Below are 16034 nucleotides of genomic sequence, written 5' to 3'. Positions count from 1 at the left end.
GGGGATCGTGAAGGAGCGGAGCGAGCGGCTCTAACAGCTGCTCCTCCGCTCGCAAACCCGGAAGTGCTGCAGAACGTAGAATCTACGATCTGTGGCACTTTGGTCCTTTGATCCACAGAACGTAGATTCTACGTTCTGTGGCACTTAAAGGGTTAAATTTGTATTTGACTGATTTTTAATGAATAAGCTCAGAAAAAAAATTGAATATGTTAAAAACTCAAATTGCATGAATTGTTTAAATTTTGCCTAGGAAAGCTCCCTTTGATTTCTATATGACTTGAGGTTAATAAATTCCAAAAAAAAATTGAAATCATAAATAAAATTAATGATGTTTAGAGCAAAAAAAAAAAACCCCTCAAATCCTTTGCATTTTAGCTTTTAGGATCTTACCTCTTTCCAAAATATTTCCAAATTAATCATCATATGAAGCCAATAACTATTGCTATAAAATAAATATTTTATTAAGTGCACTTTTCATAGGTAGTTCCAAGCCTCTGCATTAAACGTATATAAACACTATAATAAGGGGCAGATTTATCAAGGGTCAAATAATAAATTAGAATTTCAAAATTTCAAAATTCACACATTGAAATTATAATCCCCCTATTCGAATGTAAATTCGAATATTAGATTTATTACACCTCAACCATGGAAACAGTCTTAATTCTAACATTCACCGGCCGAGATCATGAACAAGTCAATGGCAGAGGTCATTTGAGGCATTTGGAGATGTTAATAGCCTTCCTGCCATTCAAGTTTTTTTTTTCGGGAGAAAATTTAATATAAATAGAATATAATTAGAATTTTCGATTCGGAACCAATTTGAGCAAATATTAGACATACTAATTTTTTCTCAACCTCCCTGTTGAATTTTGAGTATATTCAAATTAAAAAAAATACACAAGAATTCGAAATTTGTCTAAAAATTATTAAAAATCAACTTTGTATTGCAACGGTTCACCTCCACGATCTGCACGACTGGCTTGTTTGATATGCGCTCAGAAGTTTGACTTATGTAAGTGCAATAAGATTTAAACCCTTTTAAACAATAAAGGCAAATTACACTATGGGCGCTGTCCCTGCATTTTAAAGTCTTTACAGAAAAAGGAATACCCTGGAATTGATATTGATATGCTGTTTTGAAATCAGGAATCTTGTAAATTGCCAATCCGACCATAGAGTGGAGAAGCCACATGCTGATTTTTACTAATTGAAGAAAACACCATTGCAACTTATTTCAATTAATTTTGCCTTTTGAAGCAAGCACTGAAAGCACTTTGACTTAATTATAATTTTATTTTGGAGATAGCACCTTGCAGAAATCACTATAGCACTTTAAAACACACACGAAAAATCTGTGCATAGACTTTCTATGGTTCAAGACACATAAAGATTAGTGTTGTAATACTTTGGTGATTGTACTAAATATTTACAATATTGCACGATGTTCTGTTATTTGTTTTTTTCCATAGCCTGTGGCGCTGATTTTTATCTTGAAATTATTTAAAGGCTTGTTCAGGGATCACATTCAAAATGTTGTCCTAATGAATAGCATTATGAGCAGCAATCAACATGACTTTATGAAGGATAGGTCATGTCAGATGGATTTGATTGCTTTTTATGATGAAGTAAGTAAGATGCTGGACAGTGGGTTAGCAGTAGATGTGATCTGTTTGCCAAAGCGTTTGATACAGTGCCCTACAAATGACTGCATATTAAACTAAGGGTTGATGGAAGTCGTTTGCACATGGATAGGAAACTGGCTACAGGATCGGGTACAGAGGGTGGTTATTAATGGTACATTCTCTACTTGGAGTAAAGTTCTTAGTAGGGTCCCTCGGGGCTCTGTATTTGGTCTACGTTTATTTAACTTGTTCATTAATGACTTAGGGAAAGATAGTGAAGATTCTCATTCACCCAGGTCATGGTATATCTGTAGAAATAAGTCAAATCAACTGGACTTGTTGTGTTTTTCTTGAAAAACACAAGTCCACTTGACTTGACTTATTTCTACAGACACTTAGGGGAGGGTATTTGAAAAATGTATCAGTGTTTGAAGATAACACAAAACTATGGCATAACCTTGCAGCAGAATCCTAACAAACTGGCAATCTTGGTGGCTAGATGGCTTGATGTGATTCAATGTTGATAAATTTAAATTCATGCACCTGGAATGTAAAAATATGCAAGCCACTTATACCCTAAATGGGGCTGCACTAGTCAAATCCATGGAAAAGGTCCCTGGAATCCTTGTAGATAATACACTTTACTACACCAAGCAATGCCAATCAGCAGCTTCAAGGGCAAATAAGTTCTTGAGATGTAAGGGGCATATATTTGTGGGAGTGGGGGGGTTATTCTTCCACTGTACAGAGTGCTGGTAAGACCTCATCTGGAAAATGCTGTACAGTTTTGGTCTCCAGCACTCAAAGGGGACATTATTCAACTAGAGAGGGTCCAGAGAAGGGCAACTAGGCTGGTAAAAGGTCTCAACTCTCAGGAAAGACTGGCCAAGTTAAGGTTGTTCATGCTGGAGAAAAGGCGGGGATATGATAACTATGTATAAATATATAAAGGGGTCATACAATAATCTCTCTCTAATGCTTCGGGTCCATCCAGCTGACAAGAGGGCACCCATTCCAATTAGAAGAAAGGAGCTTCTGTCTAAATATACAGAAGGGGTTTTTAACAATGAAAGCAGTGAAGATGTGGAAATATCTCTCTGAATCAGTTGTGCTGGCTGATACATTAAAAAGGGGTTTGTATGGTTGGAAATACAACTTCTGGAAGATAATTCATAGTAAAGTTGATCCAGGGACCAATCCAATTGCCATCATGAAAATAGGAATGTTTATTTTATCCTCTAAGGAAAATTGGTTTCCTCTGGATCTACTAGCAGTTAGGCAAGTATTATATAGACTTAAAAAGTTGAACTGTGTCTTGTTTCAACCGAACTTACTATTAACCCATCACATCATGTGGGATATTATCTGCTAAACAGAGCAAGCCTATGTAAATAGCACTATTGTATGGAGCACCAGTGAACAATTCCAAAAATGTCCCAGTAGACATCTTACTGAGAGTTTGATGAATGTGCAGCACGGGTTGATGCCTCAGTTAGTAAGTTTCTCCCAAATTTTTGAAACATAACAAATCTGCATTCATTTTGATGTTTTTCTACTATTTCTTTACTTGTGAATCAAAATATTCATTCATATTGTAGTTTGAAAATAGTCTAGAGGTGTCTAGTATAATTGCTAAAATACCTTTTTATTCTTGTTTGTGACCTTCCTTCTTAACAAATATTTTAATAAAATGGTCACACTCCTGTGCAAGCCTCCATATATGTTTTTCACTAAATATTTTATTGAGAATTTACAAAGAAAAAAAATTTATATTTATACTAAGGAATACAATGAGGTAAAGTTATAAGAAAGAAAAGTAATACAAGGATAGAGGCGGGAGACAGGAGAGAATTTGGAGGAGAGTATATTAATTATCTGAGAACCAGATGCAGCATTAAATCAGTATCAGAGCAATATAATTGTCAATTACACTGGAAAAAAGGATCATTCGTAAAATGACTATGACGATTTTCATTTATCCAGGTCATGGTATATCTAGACTGTAAGAAATCAACTGCAGCAAGATAACACCATTAACAGCAGAACAAAGTTCAGTTCTAACCAAGTATGTTTGTTGCTAGGGAAGATTAAAACTAAGTAAACTTCATCAGAAAGGCCTATATACATACACTTATAAACCCTCAAAGTAATGCTGCTCTGAGTTATCTGTCAAAAGAAACACAACATTTCTTTCCTTCTATTGTTTACACATGGGCTTCTGTATCAGACTTCCTGCCTTCAGCTTAAACCTCTTTGCCCTGGGCGTGAAGCATGCTCAGTTTGCTCCTCTCTCCCTCTCCCCCTCCCTTTTCTCTCTCAACTGTAATCTGAGCCCACAGCTATGAGTGAGCAGGGAGAGGCAGGAAGTGATGTCACACCAAGCAAATTTGCCAGCTGTATCCTAAACAAACAGAGAGAGCTTCTAGAGCTTGTAAAGCATTCTACAGAATAAATATAGTGTTCTAGCTTGCACTATTGTGGCTAATCTATTGGCAATAAACTGCCTCAGTAGCTTTCCTTCTTCTATAGACAGAAACATGGAGGTGCAATGGGTTCTCCAGCATCTCCCATTGTACTTACAGTCCAGGGAACTATACTGAGTCACTGCTTCAGGTATGTAGATGACACTCGGGTTAAAATTGGATCCAATTAAGTGACAGCCTTTACAGAACACAATAACTCAGTGGACAATAACAGTTCACAAGGAAAGATGTCCAGGAGAACGAACTTGCTTTTTTGGACTGTTTGATATCTATACAAGATATAACTTGAAAATGGAAGTATACAAAAAACCCACTCAAACGGATCAATATCTGTTGTTTGATGTCCACCATCCTCTGGAACACAAACTGGGTGTCATTAGAAATCTGCACCAACGGTTGGGAAGTGTGACAGCTGAAACAGAGTCCAAGGACAAGGAGCATAAACATTTCCGAGGAGCTTTGAAAGCATGTGACTACTCAGACTGGGCATTTGTCAAAACAATATCAACCAAGCCTAATAAGAACACCTAAAGAAATACCCGCCCGGAGACACATAGTAGGTGAAACATAGTCATCCCATATGTAGCTCGATTGTCAGAGGATTTTCAATAAACACCACATCCCTGTGTTTTTCAAACCAGCCAACACATTGAGACAAAAACTGGAACACCTAAAGAAAATCAAAACAATGTGGTATGCACAGTCCAGTGTAGCCAGGGGTGCACTGACCTATACATTGGGGAGACAAAACAACTGCTCAGCAAGCAAATGGCTCAGCATAGGAGGACCAACTCTACAAGGCAAGACTCAGCTGTCTTTTTTACACTAAAAAGACAAGGGACACTGCTTTGAAGATAACAATGTCCAAATCTTGGATACAGAAGACCGCTGGTTTGACCAAGTTGTGAAAGAAGTGATTCATGTCAAGGTGGAGACAATGCTGTTCTAACATATGTACCCCGCCTTTTTCAGAACACTTCGCACATCCATTCATGCAACTCTCACAAGTAATTGTTTCTAGGAGTTTCATGATACCTTGGTAATCCTATCATGGGAACAGCACATAATCACATTCTGAAGATTGTGAAGATTGTGATTGGATTAAGAATTTATATGCCGAAGACTCCCACACTAATAAATTGAACTGAAGAAGCTGCTCGGATGAGTAGTGAAACATCTTCAATGATTACTCAGCAAGTCCAGTTGTTTTAGAATCACTTATACTAGATAGATCATTTGTACGTTTCACTTGTTTCTGTGGGGCAAATGATGGATTCTTGTATCTTGGGCCACTATATCCAAAGAGTCTAAATTCGAAAATAAAGAGAAACCAGGGACCTGGGTTCAGTGCTGATTAAAGGTTTTAATCCCGAGTGCTCCAAAATTCTCTACTGACTGACTGATTCTTGGATTCTGACCTCTTACATTGCCTGGATCTCAACTTTGAACTGTTTTACCCTTGTGTATCATGAACTGGACTTTTCCCTACTAAACTGCATTGTAGCACCTCCTTGGTCATGATTATAACCTTTACAGCTAGTAGGCCTTGACAGATCCATACAACACTTATGCTCAAGGGATGTTGTAGATTGCTGAGCTCTGCACCTGGTCAAAGTACTATCCAGTGAGTGACTGATATAAATATAGTCCAAATTGTGTTTTGTACCCATTTTATACACCTTTTGTCATTGGAAAATGAAGGGTAGTTCACCTTTAAATTTATATTTTGATAATGGAGCAAGTGGTTTTCTAAGACAATTTGTCATTGCTCTTTATTTTTTATTTAGAATTTTTGTTTTTGTTCAACAGTTAAAATAACTAAGAGTGAACAACCCCTTTAAAGGTGTTCATGATTCATGTGTGGATGGTTATGTAGTATATAACAGCTTTGATTATAGAACAACATTAATTCAATGGTTTTCAGTATTTCTACTGTCAGTTTAGCTATCATATATCCTGGCTTTGTTTTGTCTTTGCAGATTAGTTATGCATCCATGGATCCAGTATTAAGTGACAAAAATCAATTTCCTTTATTTTATCGCACTGTACCTAATGAAATTGCCCAGTATGGTGCATTTATAAAGCTAATAAAGCAATTTTCATGGACATGGGTGGGTGTATTGGTTTCAGACAATGAATCTGGCCTCAAAATGAGCCAAATGTTGCAAAAGGAATTTGAACTCAATGGAATATGTTTTGCCTTCCTTGAATTCATCCCATACCGCAGTGCCTTGGATGATGCTAAAAAATTACATATTGTCAGAAGTCTAAATAGCTCAGCTGCCAATGTTAATATTGCTTATGGTGACAGAGACTACATGCTTACTTTAAGTATTATATTGTATATGTTTCCCATATCTGAAAAGGTGTGGATCATTTCCTCACAGTGGGATGTTGCCAGTGGATTGGATTATTTTTTTTTACCTTTTGTCTCATTTAATGGTAGTTTGGCTTTTACACGTCATATTAGTTCCATTCAAGGTTTTGAGGATTTTTTGCTAACCCTAACTCCTGATGATTTTCCAAATGATCCCATTATTAAATCTTCATGGTTTGAACTATACTCTTGTGTGTGGAAAGGTAACAATAAAGCATTGGCATGCAATGGCACAGAAGAAATACAGAAAATATATGAAAATATATACAAAGATATCTCCATTAACAGTTACAGTATATATAATGCAGTATACATGTTAGCATATGCTTTGCAAATGCAAAAAAGGGAAGAAGGCCACCATGTACACAGCATACAAGCATGGGAAGTAAGTCAGAACTGAGCATTTCCAATCTTTTTGACCAACTGCACATTTTGTACTGTTTCAGTGATGTGTTCTCTTTTACTTTTTAGATGCACAAGTATCTAAAGAAAATCAGTATTGCACAGAGTGATGGGAATGAGTTGCATTTTGATGAGAATGGTGATATGCCTTCTGACTTTGACATTATAAATTGGATTGTCTACCCAAATCAAAGTCTTGATGGCATCAGAGTAGGAACATATGAACAGAAATCTTCATTCCCGGAACTGAGAATTAATGAAAGTCTAATACGATGGAGTCCAACATTTAATGATGTAAATGGTTTCAACTGGTACATAAAGAAATTATGGATAAAAAAATGCCTTATAATGTCACTGGGCAGCGGCATTTCATGCCATCCCACTCTGCGCCATCCCACTCCACGCTTTTAAACTTTTAGCGTCTGTGCGGAACCAGGGAGGGGGGTGCATCACTAGTGCAGTAAGCGACATTGCACTTGCTGCACTAGCCCCTGATAACTGGCCGCTCCATGCAGCCTGAAGGAAGGTTCTCACCTTGCCTTATGGCATGAGTGCCCCTGCCACTGGGCAGAGGTGGGGGCAACGCTATATATTAATACAGATATAATTTGGTAAAGTAGGAGCCATCTGTTAGCAGTAGTAATGAGTGCATTTAAGGGGAAGGGAAAATTACATTGCAGTTAAGGTGGTTACTTAGCTCTGAATATACATTGCCATGCATTGTTAGAGAAGTTCCTTGTTTAATATGGTAAACCTGTTGTTCTTCATCGAAAAACACAATTCTTCCATTCTGTCATTTATTTAAAACATGGCAGCAACTGCTTCACCAGTATCATGCCAGAAATTCCTACCGGATTGGATTAACAAAATCACTTTTTAATTTCACAATAATTATGCATTGTAATGAATGTAGGTGTGTCTCCTGATCAGAACTGTAGAGCACTGCAAACTACCTTAGTTTAGAGGTTAAGCACTGTCTTTTGAGACTGTTGATGCTAGGGATGGGCGAATTTGACCCATTTCGCTTCGCCAAAAATTCGCCGCCGGCGAAATGTCGCAGACGCCCATTAAAGTCTATAGGTGTCATAAAAAAATTTGTCGCACGGCGAAATTGTTTTGACGCGCATCTTTTTTTTTGACGCACGCCGCCATACATGTCTATGGGCATAATTTTTCCGTCAAAACGAGGCGAAAAAATTTGCCCATCCCTAACACTACAAATGTAGGCAGTAGGATCGTTGAGACAGGCTCCAAAAAAAAAAAACATTGCTTTGTGCTTTTATACATTGTGACAGCTAGCTTATACAGATGAATACAGAGAAATCTTACAACAGATATTAGGACCCTTGAGTGTCAGGCCCCACCAAGAAAAACATTAGCTGAAAATGCATCATCGCCACAGATTTCATCAAGAGTGAGACTAACCAAAACTGGTGTGGAGGAGTCGATGAGTATAGAGGAGGATGAGGCAGAATGAGGCAGCATTGGGTAGAGGCAGATAACTCTAAGAGGAGGAGAGGTTCCTTTCATCAGCAGGCCCCTGGAAATCCCCACTTATCCAAGACTGACCTATCTTAATTAATGTCAGCATATGAACACTGCCAGTGGATAGTCTGCTGTGTCTGCTTTTCAGTGACCACCTAACCTGAGTTACTGAATCGCTGCCTTGGTTATTTGGTTATACTGATATATCCCTCTGGCTAATGAAAACATGAACTGTTTTGACAATTCATTTGGCATAAAATGGAACACAACTTTTAAGGGACAGCTAGAAAATCAATGGTTATTTCCTGCATGCAAAATTTCAATCCACCTACAATGGCCCATCATTGTATCTGAACAATCAGGTTATTACATTCCATAGGGAAGGACCAAATGTAAAAAAACATGTACCTAGGAGTATTGAAAGGTGCTACGCTACAATCTGCCACGCATCTATCTGTCACACTAGAAAAACATGCTAAATAGTGATGGATGAATAAATTCGGCAGGTGGAAATTCTCTGTGAATTTCTGCATTTTGCTAGTGGTCAATAAATTTGCGAGTCTGCGGCGAAAATTTGCGGTGTCAAAAATTATTTGGACACGCATCAGAATACTCGTGTGCATAAAACCTGTAGCGCGTCAAAATTATTTGGACGCCCATTGACTTTATTGCATTTGGACAAAATAAGAGCGTGTCAAATTGTCGTGGGTGTCAAAATTGTCACAGGCGTTAAAATTGACGCGGGAGTCAAGATTTGCGCTTTCCAAATTTTCCCCGTTTCTCGAATTTCGCTGGAAATTCGAGACTATATTTGGCAAAGTGAAATGGGACAAATTCGCCCATCACTAATGCTGAATTTCAATCTGCCATTATTTTACCCAAACAATGCATTGTTTTCAATTGCACTGAAAAGCAAGATTGTTGGAAAGGATAACAAAAATACACCAAGGGATGTTAAAGGTGCTGAGCTTTTGTAACAATTATTGTAAAGATATAACCCCTATAGTCCCTCAGCTAGTAATCAAAACATCAAGATTGAGTAGTTCATTTGTTCATGATCTACATCCAAAATAAGTTTAAGCATGCATATTTATTATATTATCGTTATATCTTAACTCACCTGTAGGCTTATAAACTATACCACCTCTGGCTTTGTTAGGGATATTATAACACAATAAAGCCAATGGGAGTAAATCAGGACATTTTCTATTGTCTCTTGATACTGTCTTTTCTCCTATCCAGACACCACGTACACCTTACAGTCAAACCTGCCATCCTGGATACAAGAAGAAACGTAAAGAAGGACTTCCTGACTGCTGCTATGACTGTGTGCCCTGTCCAGAGGGTGAGATATCCAATCAGACAGGTGCATGAGCTAATTATATACAGTAGTAGATCATAAATATTTGTTATTTTCTAGATTGTAAATTTATTCAAAGGTATTATTCAATAAATATTCAATATTCAATAAATAATCTATCCAACTTTATAAGAACATGTCAAAGAGTCCCTTTATAATCCATTTGGCTCCATCAACCTTATTGTATGATAAAAGTATTATTATTGACAGTATATAGCTACTTGAACAATGGGCATTGAAAGAAGTGGAGAACTATAGGTTCCATGCAGGATGCTGCCACTTTGCAGAATGATTTGTCTAAGTTGGGAAACTGGGCAGCAAACTGGAAAATGAGGTTCAATGTTGATAAATGCAGGTTATGCACTTTGGCAAAAATAATATAAATGCAAGTTATACACTAAATGGCAGTGTGTTGGGAGTTTCCTTAAATGAGAAGGATCTAGGGGTCTTTGTTGATAACACGTTGTCTAATTCTGGGCAGTGTCATTCTGTGGCTACTAAAGCAAATAAAGTTCTGTCTTGCATAAAAAAGGGCATTAACTCAAGGGATGAAAACATAATTATGCCTCTTTATAGGTCCTTGGTGAGGCCTCATCTGGAGTATGCAGTTCAGTTTTGGACTCCAGTCCTTAAGAGGGATATGAATGAGCTGGAGAGAGTGCAGAGACTAAGTGCAACTAAACTGGTTAGAGGGACGGAAGACTTAAATTATGAGGGAGACTGTCAAGGTTGGGGTTGTTTTCTCTGGAAAAAAGGCGCTTGCGAGGGGACATGATTACACTTTACAAGTACATTAGAGGACATTATAGACAAATAGCAGGGGACCTTTTTACCCATAAAGTGGATCACCGTACCAGAGGCCACCCCTTTAGACTAGAAGAAAAGAACTTTCATTTGAAGCAACGTAGGGGGTTCTTCACAGTCAGGACAGTGAGGTTGTGGAATGCACTGCCGGGTGATGTTGTGATGCTGATTTAGTTAATGACTATAAGAGGGGCTTGGATGATTTTATGGACAGACATATCAAAGGCTATTGTGATGCTAAGCTCTATAGTTAGTATAGGTATGGGTATATAGAATTTGTGTAAAAGTAGAGAGGGGTGTGTGTATGGATGCTGGGTTTTCATTTGGAGGGGTTGGACTTGATGGACTTTGTCTTTTTTCAACCTGATTTAACTTACTAACTAATAACATTGTCGTACATATCAAAAAAGACACTATTTTTGTGACAACCATTGTGAATTAGTAATATTATTAAATCCACAGGGAGTTTTTTAAGCATATAAATGAGCACAAGAAATGGATGACCAGCCTGCAGCAGTTTGAGCTTAGCTGAAAGGCTTGGCCTTTAAGAAAATATAAGTTTTATAGGAAAACAGAAAAGCTAACAAAACATTGATGTTAATACTACTAGACTACCTTTACATTTGCTAGGGATGCACCAAAACCACCATTAGGTATCCTTTGTGAAAGATTCAACCTAATACCGCACAGAATCCGAATCTTAATTTAAGGTGTAAAAGGAAAAAGGTGAAACAAAAAGTTGTACTTCTTTATTTTGTGACAGAAAGTAATGTGATTTCAATAAGAAACTATGTTGGGAAGCCCAGAGACCACCATTCCTCCAGGAAGGTCCTTTGAGGTCTTATGGAATCACCAGCTTTACTAGATCTGTGCAACCATGAAGAATAATAAGACCAAGGTCTACAGTGTACAGTACCAGTCTATCTGTTGTTTGCCTACACATGGATTATCTGTGGGACCTCTAGATAAACCCTGCTAGTTGGTGAAATGTGTGTATTTAATGGCATCAACATAGTGTGCTAATTAAATTAACTACAAAATCCTATCAGAGACCTCTAAGTTCTCTAGCCTGATAAATATTATGGTTATAGTTTATAAGTCATAAAGGCCTGTTACTTGGATAAGCGCAATCGTTTAGAAAGCAATTCCAGTTAGCAACAGGAAGGGCAAGCTGGTTATTGCCCTGTATAAATAGGTACATATAGGTATAGAAGAGAGTTATTCTCCTCTTTTATAGAGGGGGCCTGGTAAGGCCTTTTCATGCAGTGCAGTTCAATGCAGTGGTAAGTCTAAGTTATGAGGAAAGGATGAACAAGTTGAATTTTTTTACACAAGAAAGATGTGCTTGGGGGGGTATGATAACTATGGATGAATATTTAAGGGAACAATGTAATTATATCTCTGACACATCATTCACCAGTAGATCCTTTCAGCAGACACAAGCACATCCATTCAAACAATAAGAAAGGATGTTTTAACTTAAATGCAACTTTTTTTTTTACAGTGAGAGCTGTTAAGTTGTGTAAAACTCTCTCTGAATGGGTTGTACTGACAGATATCTCAGATAGTTTCAAAGAAGGGATGGATAGTTTTTTTTAGAAAGTAAGGAAATAAAATGTTTTGAAATGTGATCCAGTAATCAAGAAAGGAGTTTTATTAAAGTTACTTGCAGAGGCTTAAGATGGAGTTTTTACCCTTTCTCTTAATCAACTGGTTAGGCAGGTTTTTCCCTTAAACGCTGACCTTAATAGATATGCACTTTTTAACTTCATATATTAACTTTACATACTATGTTACTATGTTGCAATAGCTATATAGTACAGCGAAGAAGGACTAAGCTGATAAAATATGTGGAAGGTCACAAGGCCTCAAGTTATTATTAAAGAATTTGCAGGCTAGATTAATTTATAGTGCTCTTCTCTCATATTATTTCTCTCTCTCTTTGTCTCTTTATTTATATGTTGTTTTTATTTACAGACAGAGTCACTTGTCTTAAATGTCCAGTACACCAATGGCCTAATTTTAACAGAACCATTTGCATTGATAAAGTGATAACTTACTTATCCTATCATGAGCCACTAGGTGCATCACTGGCTTTTTTATCCATTCTGTTTTTCATCATGACTGGTTTGGTTTTGATGATCTTCATACAATACAGAAACATGCCAGTTGTTAAAGCCAATAACCGAGATCTCAGCTACATCCTTCTCGTTTCCCTCAAGATTTCCTTTCTATGTAATTTGCTCTTCATTGACCACCCTCTCCAAGTGACCTGCATTCTAAGACAAACAGTGTTTGGAGTCACCTTCTCAACTGTTATTTCTTCAGTTTTGGCTAAAACTGTAACTGTGGTGATTGCCTTCAATGCCACCAAGCCTGGAAGCAAACTGAGAATTTTCTTGGGACCCAGAGTGACGAATTCCATTGTAATAGTCTGTTTACTAATGCAAGTGATTATATGCACCAGCTGGTTAGTGTCCTCTCCTCCATTTCCTTACTATAACATAGAAGATGTAATTAGTGAGATAGTAGTTGAGTGCCACGAACATTCAAGCTTTGGATTTTATTGCATCCTTGGATTTATGGGATTATTGGCAGCTCTGAGTTTTATCATTGCTTTCTTTGCTCGGACACTACCTGATATCTTCAATGAAGCCAAGTTTATCACCTTCAGCATGTTGCTGTTCTGCAGTGTATGGGTCTCTTTTATTCCAGCCTATTTGAGCGCTAAAGGCAAATATGTTGTGGCAGTGGAAATATTTGCTATCCTGGCTTCTAGCTTTGGAATTCTGGCTTGTATATTTGTTCCCAAATGCTATCTCATCCTTTTTAAAACTGGCAAGTGCACAAAGGACTTTATAAAAAAGAACTCCAGTTAGTGTGGTGTTATTTATAACTCCTTCTGTTTGAAATAAATTAAGCACAAGGAGCACAAACTGGGGAGAATCTGCCTTCTCACTATCACCACACCACTGATTATTCTCCAGAAAGCCACCACTAAGGACAGCAACAAATAATCCATAAATATACTACTAGGGTTGAGCATACAGAAACAGTGAGGAAGGAAATTAAAATTGAGAGAGATGTGTGAAATAAGAAGAATATTGTATAGCAAAAGAAAAAATGTGAAATTGAACAAAAATTTAGAACCTAATCAACAATAAAATAGGAGAGGCAAAAGAAATGGCTTGAAAGAAAATAAAAGTATGAACGTGTAATGCCACAAAGGATGTCGGAGCAGAAGAGGAGAAAAAGGAAAGAGCTGTTTGCATAAAAGGAAAGGGAAAAAATAAGAACTCTGATTGTTACTATTGATGTTATATGTAATCCTATAGTAAAGAGTTGGGCATGTCATGGATATCTATATTCATTCTTTTTTGTATTGTATTAAACAAAGTTAGGCAGGTTAAAGTAGAGTTAAAAGGTTGAACTTGATGGAACTGTGTCTTTTTTCAACCTAACTTGCTATGTTACTATGTGAGGCTTTTGAAATTACACAGATATTATTCACTAAAACCTGTTCCATTGTGAAGTTTCATTTTGTATTACTAATACATAAATAGTATTAGAATTGTACCAGTTGTAAAAGTATGGAGTTATTTATCAATTTATCAGTTTGAGGGGTTCTTGGGTTGATATGGTATGGATTGGTAAAACATCTTTCTTGGTGATTTCTTGGTACTTATTTTAAGTTCTCAGTGCCATTTCTATCTGTTTACCTTTCCTCTAATACAATGACATATAAACCTACAGCCTATATTCAGATGTGTGTGTGACTTGGCTAATGTATTTAGTAACAAGCCTATTTAATCTAGGCTTAACTAGACTAGGGATTGCAGGCCTTGGTTTCTTCAAGAAATGATTTTTAGACATAATACAAATTGCCTTGGCCACCAGCAATAAAACCAGTACATGTAAAACTTTATTGGGTTGCCCTAAACAGTAGTGCAAATCTTTACATTTATATCACTGGAGAAACCAACTTCATAAATTACCTGAAAACAGCCTCACCACGCTTGCTTTAAAGGAAAACCACATACACCCCCAAGTCACCGTGAATGGAGAAAATTCTCTCAAATTCCACAGATCCTGAACCATCCAATGAAATGTACTTGGTCTATCATGTTGATACCTAAAAGGAAAATTTAAAAAATTAAGCACCAGAGAAAATAACTTTTGGCACCTAACCCACAAACTATAAGCTCTATTGCTTAATTATTTGCTAAGTATGATCTAGATCAGTCTGTCCAACTTCTGTGGTACCAAGGGACTACATTTTTCCAGCCTACATAGTGTAGTGCTGATAATGGAAGCCGGTGTTGACCAGTCCCTGTTTTAAAACACACCCACTTTAAACCACACCCTTGTTACCACAAGATCATGTCCACATTATTGGATTACAACTGTTCATCATTTTTCTTTAAAGGAATTGTTCAATATAAAAATAAAAACTGGATAAATAGATAGTATGTGCAAAATAAAAAAAGTTTCATCTATAATTAGCCAGCCAAAAATATTATGTATAAAGGCTGGAGCGAGTGATGTCTAACATAATAGGCAGAACACAACTGTACTTCCTGCTTTGTAGCTCTCTTGGTTTCCACTGATCTATGTCTATATGTCGACACTTGCACTCCAAAATCATTGAGATTACCCCATTTTATATGTGGCAAGAGTCAACGCAATTAAGATAATCTCTTATTTGCTTTATCAGTAGAACTATACTTACTCAGTGTTCTACAAATATCAGACAAAAAAGCAAAAACTTATGAATGCAATTATTGGTGCTCATTTGATATAACAGATGGCCATCAAACACATACTGGCGAAATCTAAATGTGAGAAAATCTTACCTCTAGTGGGGGGACGGCAGGGACGCCTGCCGCCCCCTCAGCGGGGACGCCCACCGCGCCGATCTGCTTCTCTGCAGGCGCTGGTCTGTTAGGGCACGAAATTCAAATGATATTTAAAGTCAGCGCGCAGTGGCGCGAAATTCAAATGATATTTAAAGTGATCTCTAGTTTAATTCTGTGCCCGTGATAGGATTGTATTCCTGGTGCTCCTGAGCCTTGTGCTATTTGTCTGCTTCCTTCTGAACCTGTCTGATTCCTGTTTTGACCCCTGCCTGGCTATTTTGACTATTCTGATTTCTGGATCCTGACCTTGCCTGCTTACGACTACTCTTCAGTTTAAACCCCTCGATTGATCACCCGGTTTTGACCCTTTTGCCTGTTTGACGATCCTTGCTATCTGCCTGCCTCGACCCAGCCAGCCTGACTACGATTCTGCCTAATCCTTTGTACCGTGACCTTCGGCCCAAAAAGACTCTGCTAACAGCCGTGCCCATTTGCCAGCCAGAACATCTCGCCTTGCACCCCTTGTTAAGTCCAGGTGGCTCCCAAGTAAGCTGAGGGCTCCTCCAGAAGCCCAACGGTGGTCACACTACTGGTGAAGCCGAGCCGAGACCAGGGTACTTGGCATTTGTTCTGGTATCGGGT

At 37.7% G+C, this 16034-nt stretch overlaps 1 protein-coding gene across 1 annotated transcript in view; it reads left to right on the top strand.

The window, feature by feature from the left end:
• LOC108699053 (vomeronasal type-2 receptor 26) overlaps window positions 1-13415 on the top strand; it is a 34405-nt gene extending 20990 nt beyond the window's left edge. The window contains exons 3-6 of the mRNA XM_041573952.1: window positions 6088-6870; window positions 6957-7181; window positions 9615-9738; window positions 12514-13415. Of these exons, the coding sequence (XP_041429886.1) occupies window positions 6088-6870; window positions 6957-7181; window positions 9615-9738; window positions 12514-13415 (2034 nt within the window). The remainder of the gene's footprint in view (window positions 1-6087; window positions 6871-6956; window positions 7182-9614; window positions 9739-12513) is intronic.
• The last annotated feature ends 2619 nt before the right edge of the window (window positions 13416-16034 follow it).

The sequence above is a fragment of the Xenopus laevis genome, chromosome 8L (assembly GCF_017654675.1).
Source record: "Xenopus laevis strain J_2021 chromosome 8L, Xenopus_laevis_v10.1, whole genome shotgun sequence".
In the NCBI taxonomy this organism is placed as follows: domain Eukaryota; kingdom Metazoa; phylum Chordata; class Amphibia; order Anura; family Pipidae; genus Xenopus; species Xenopus laevis.
Note: the sequence above shows the minus strand (reverse complement) of the source record. Positions and strands in the feature narration are given on the sequence as shown.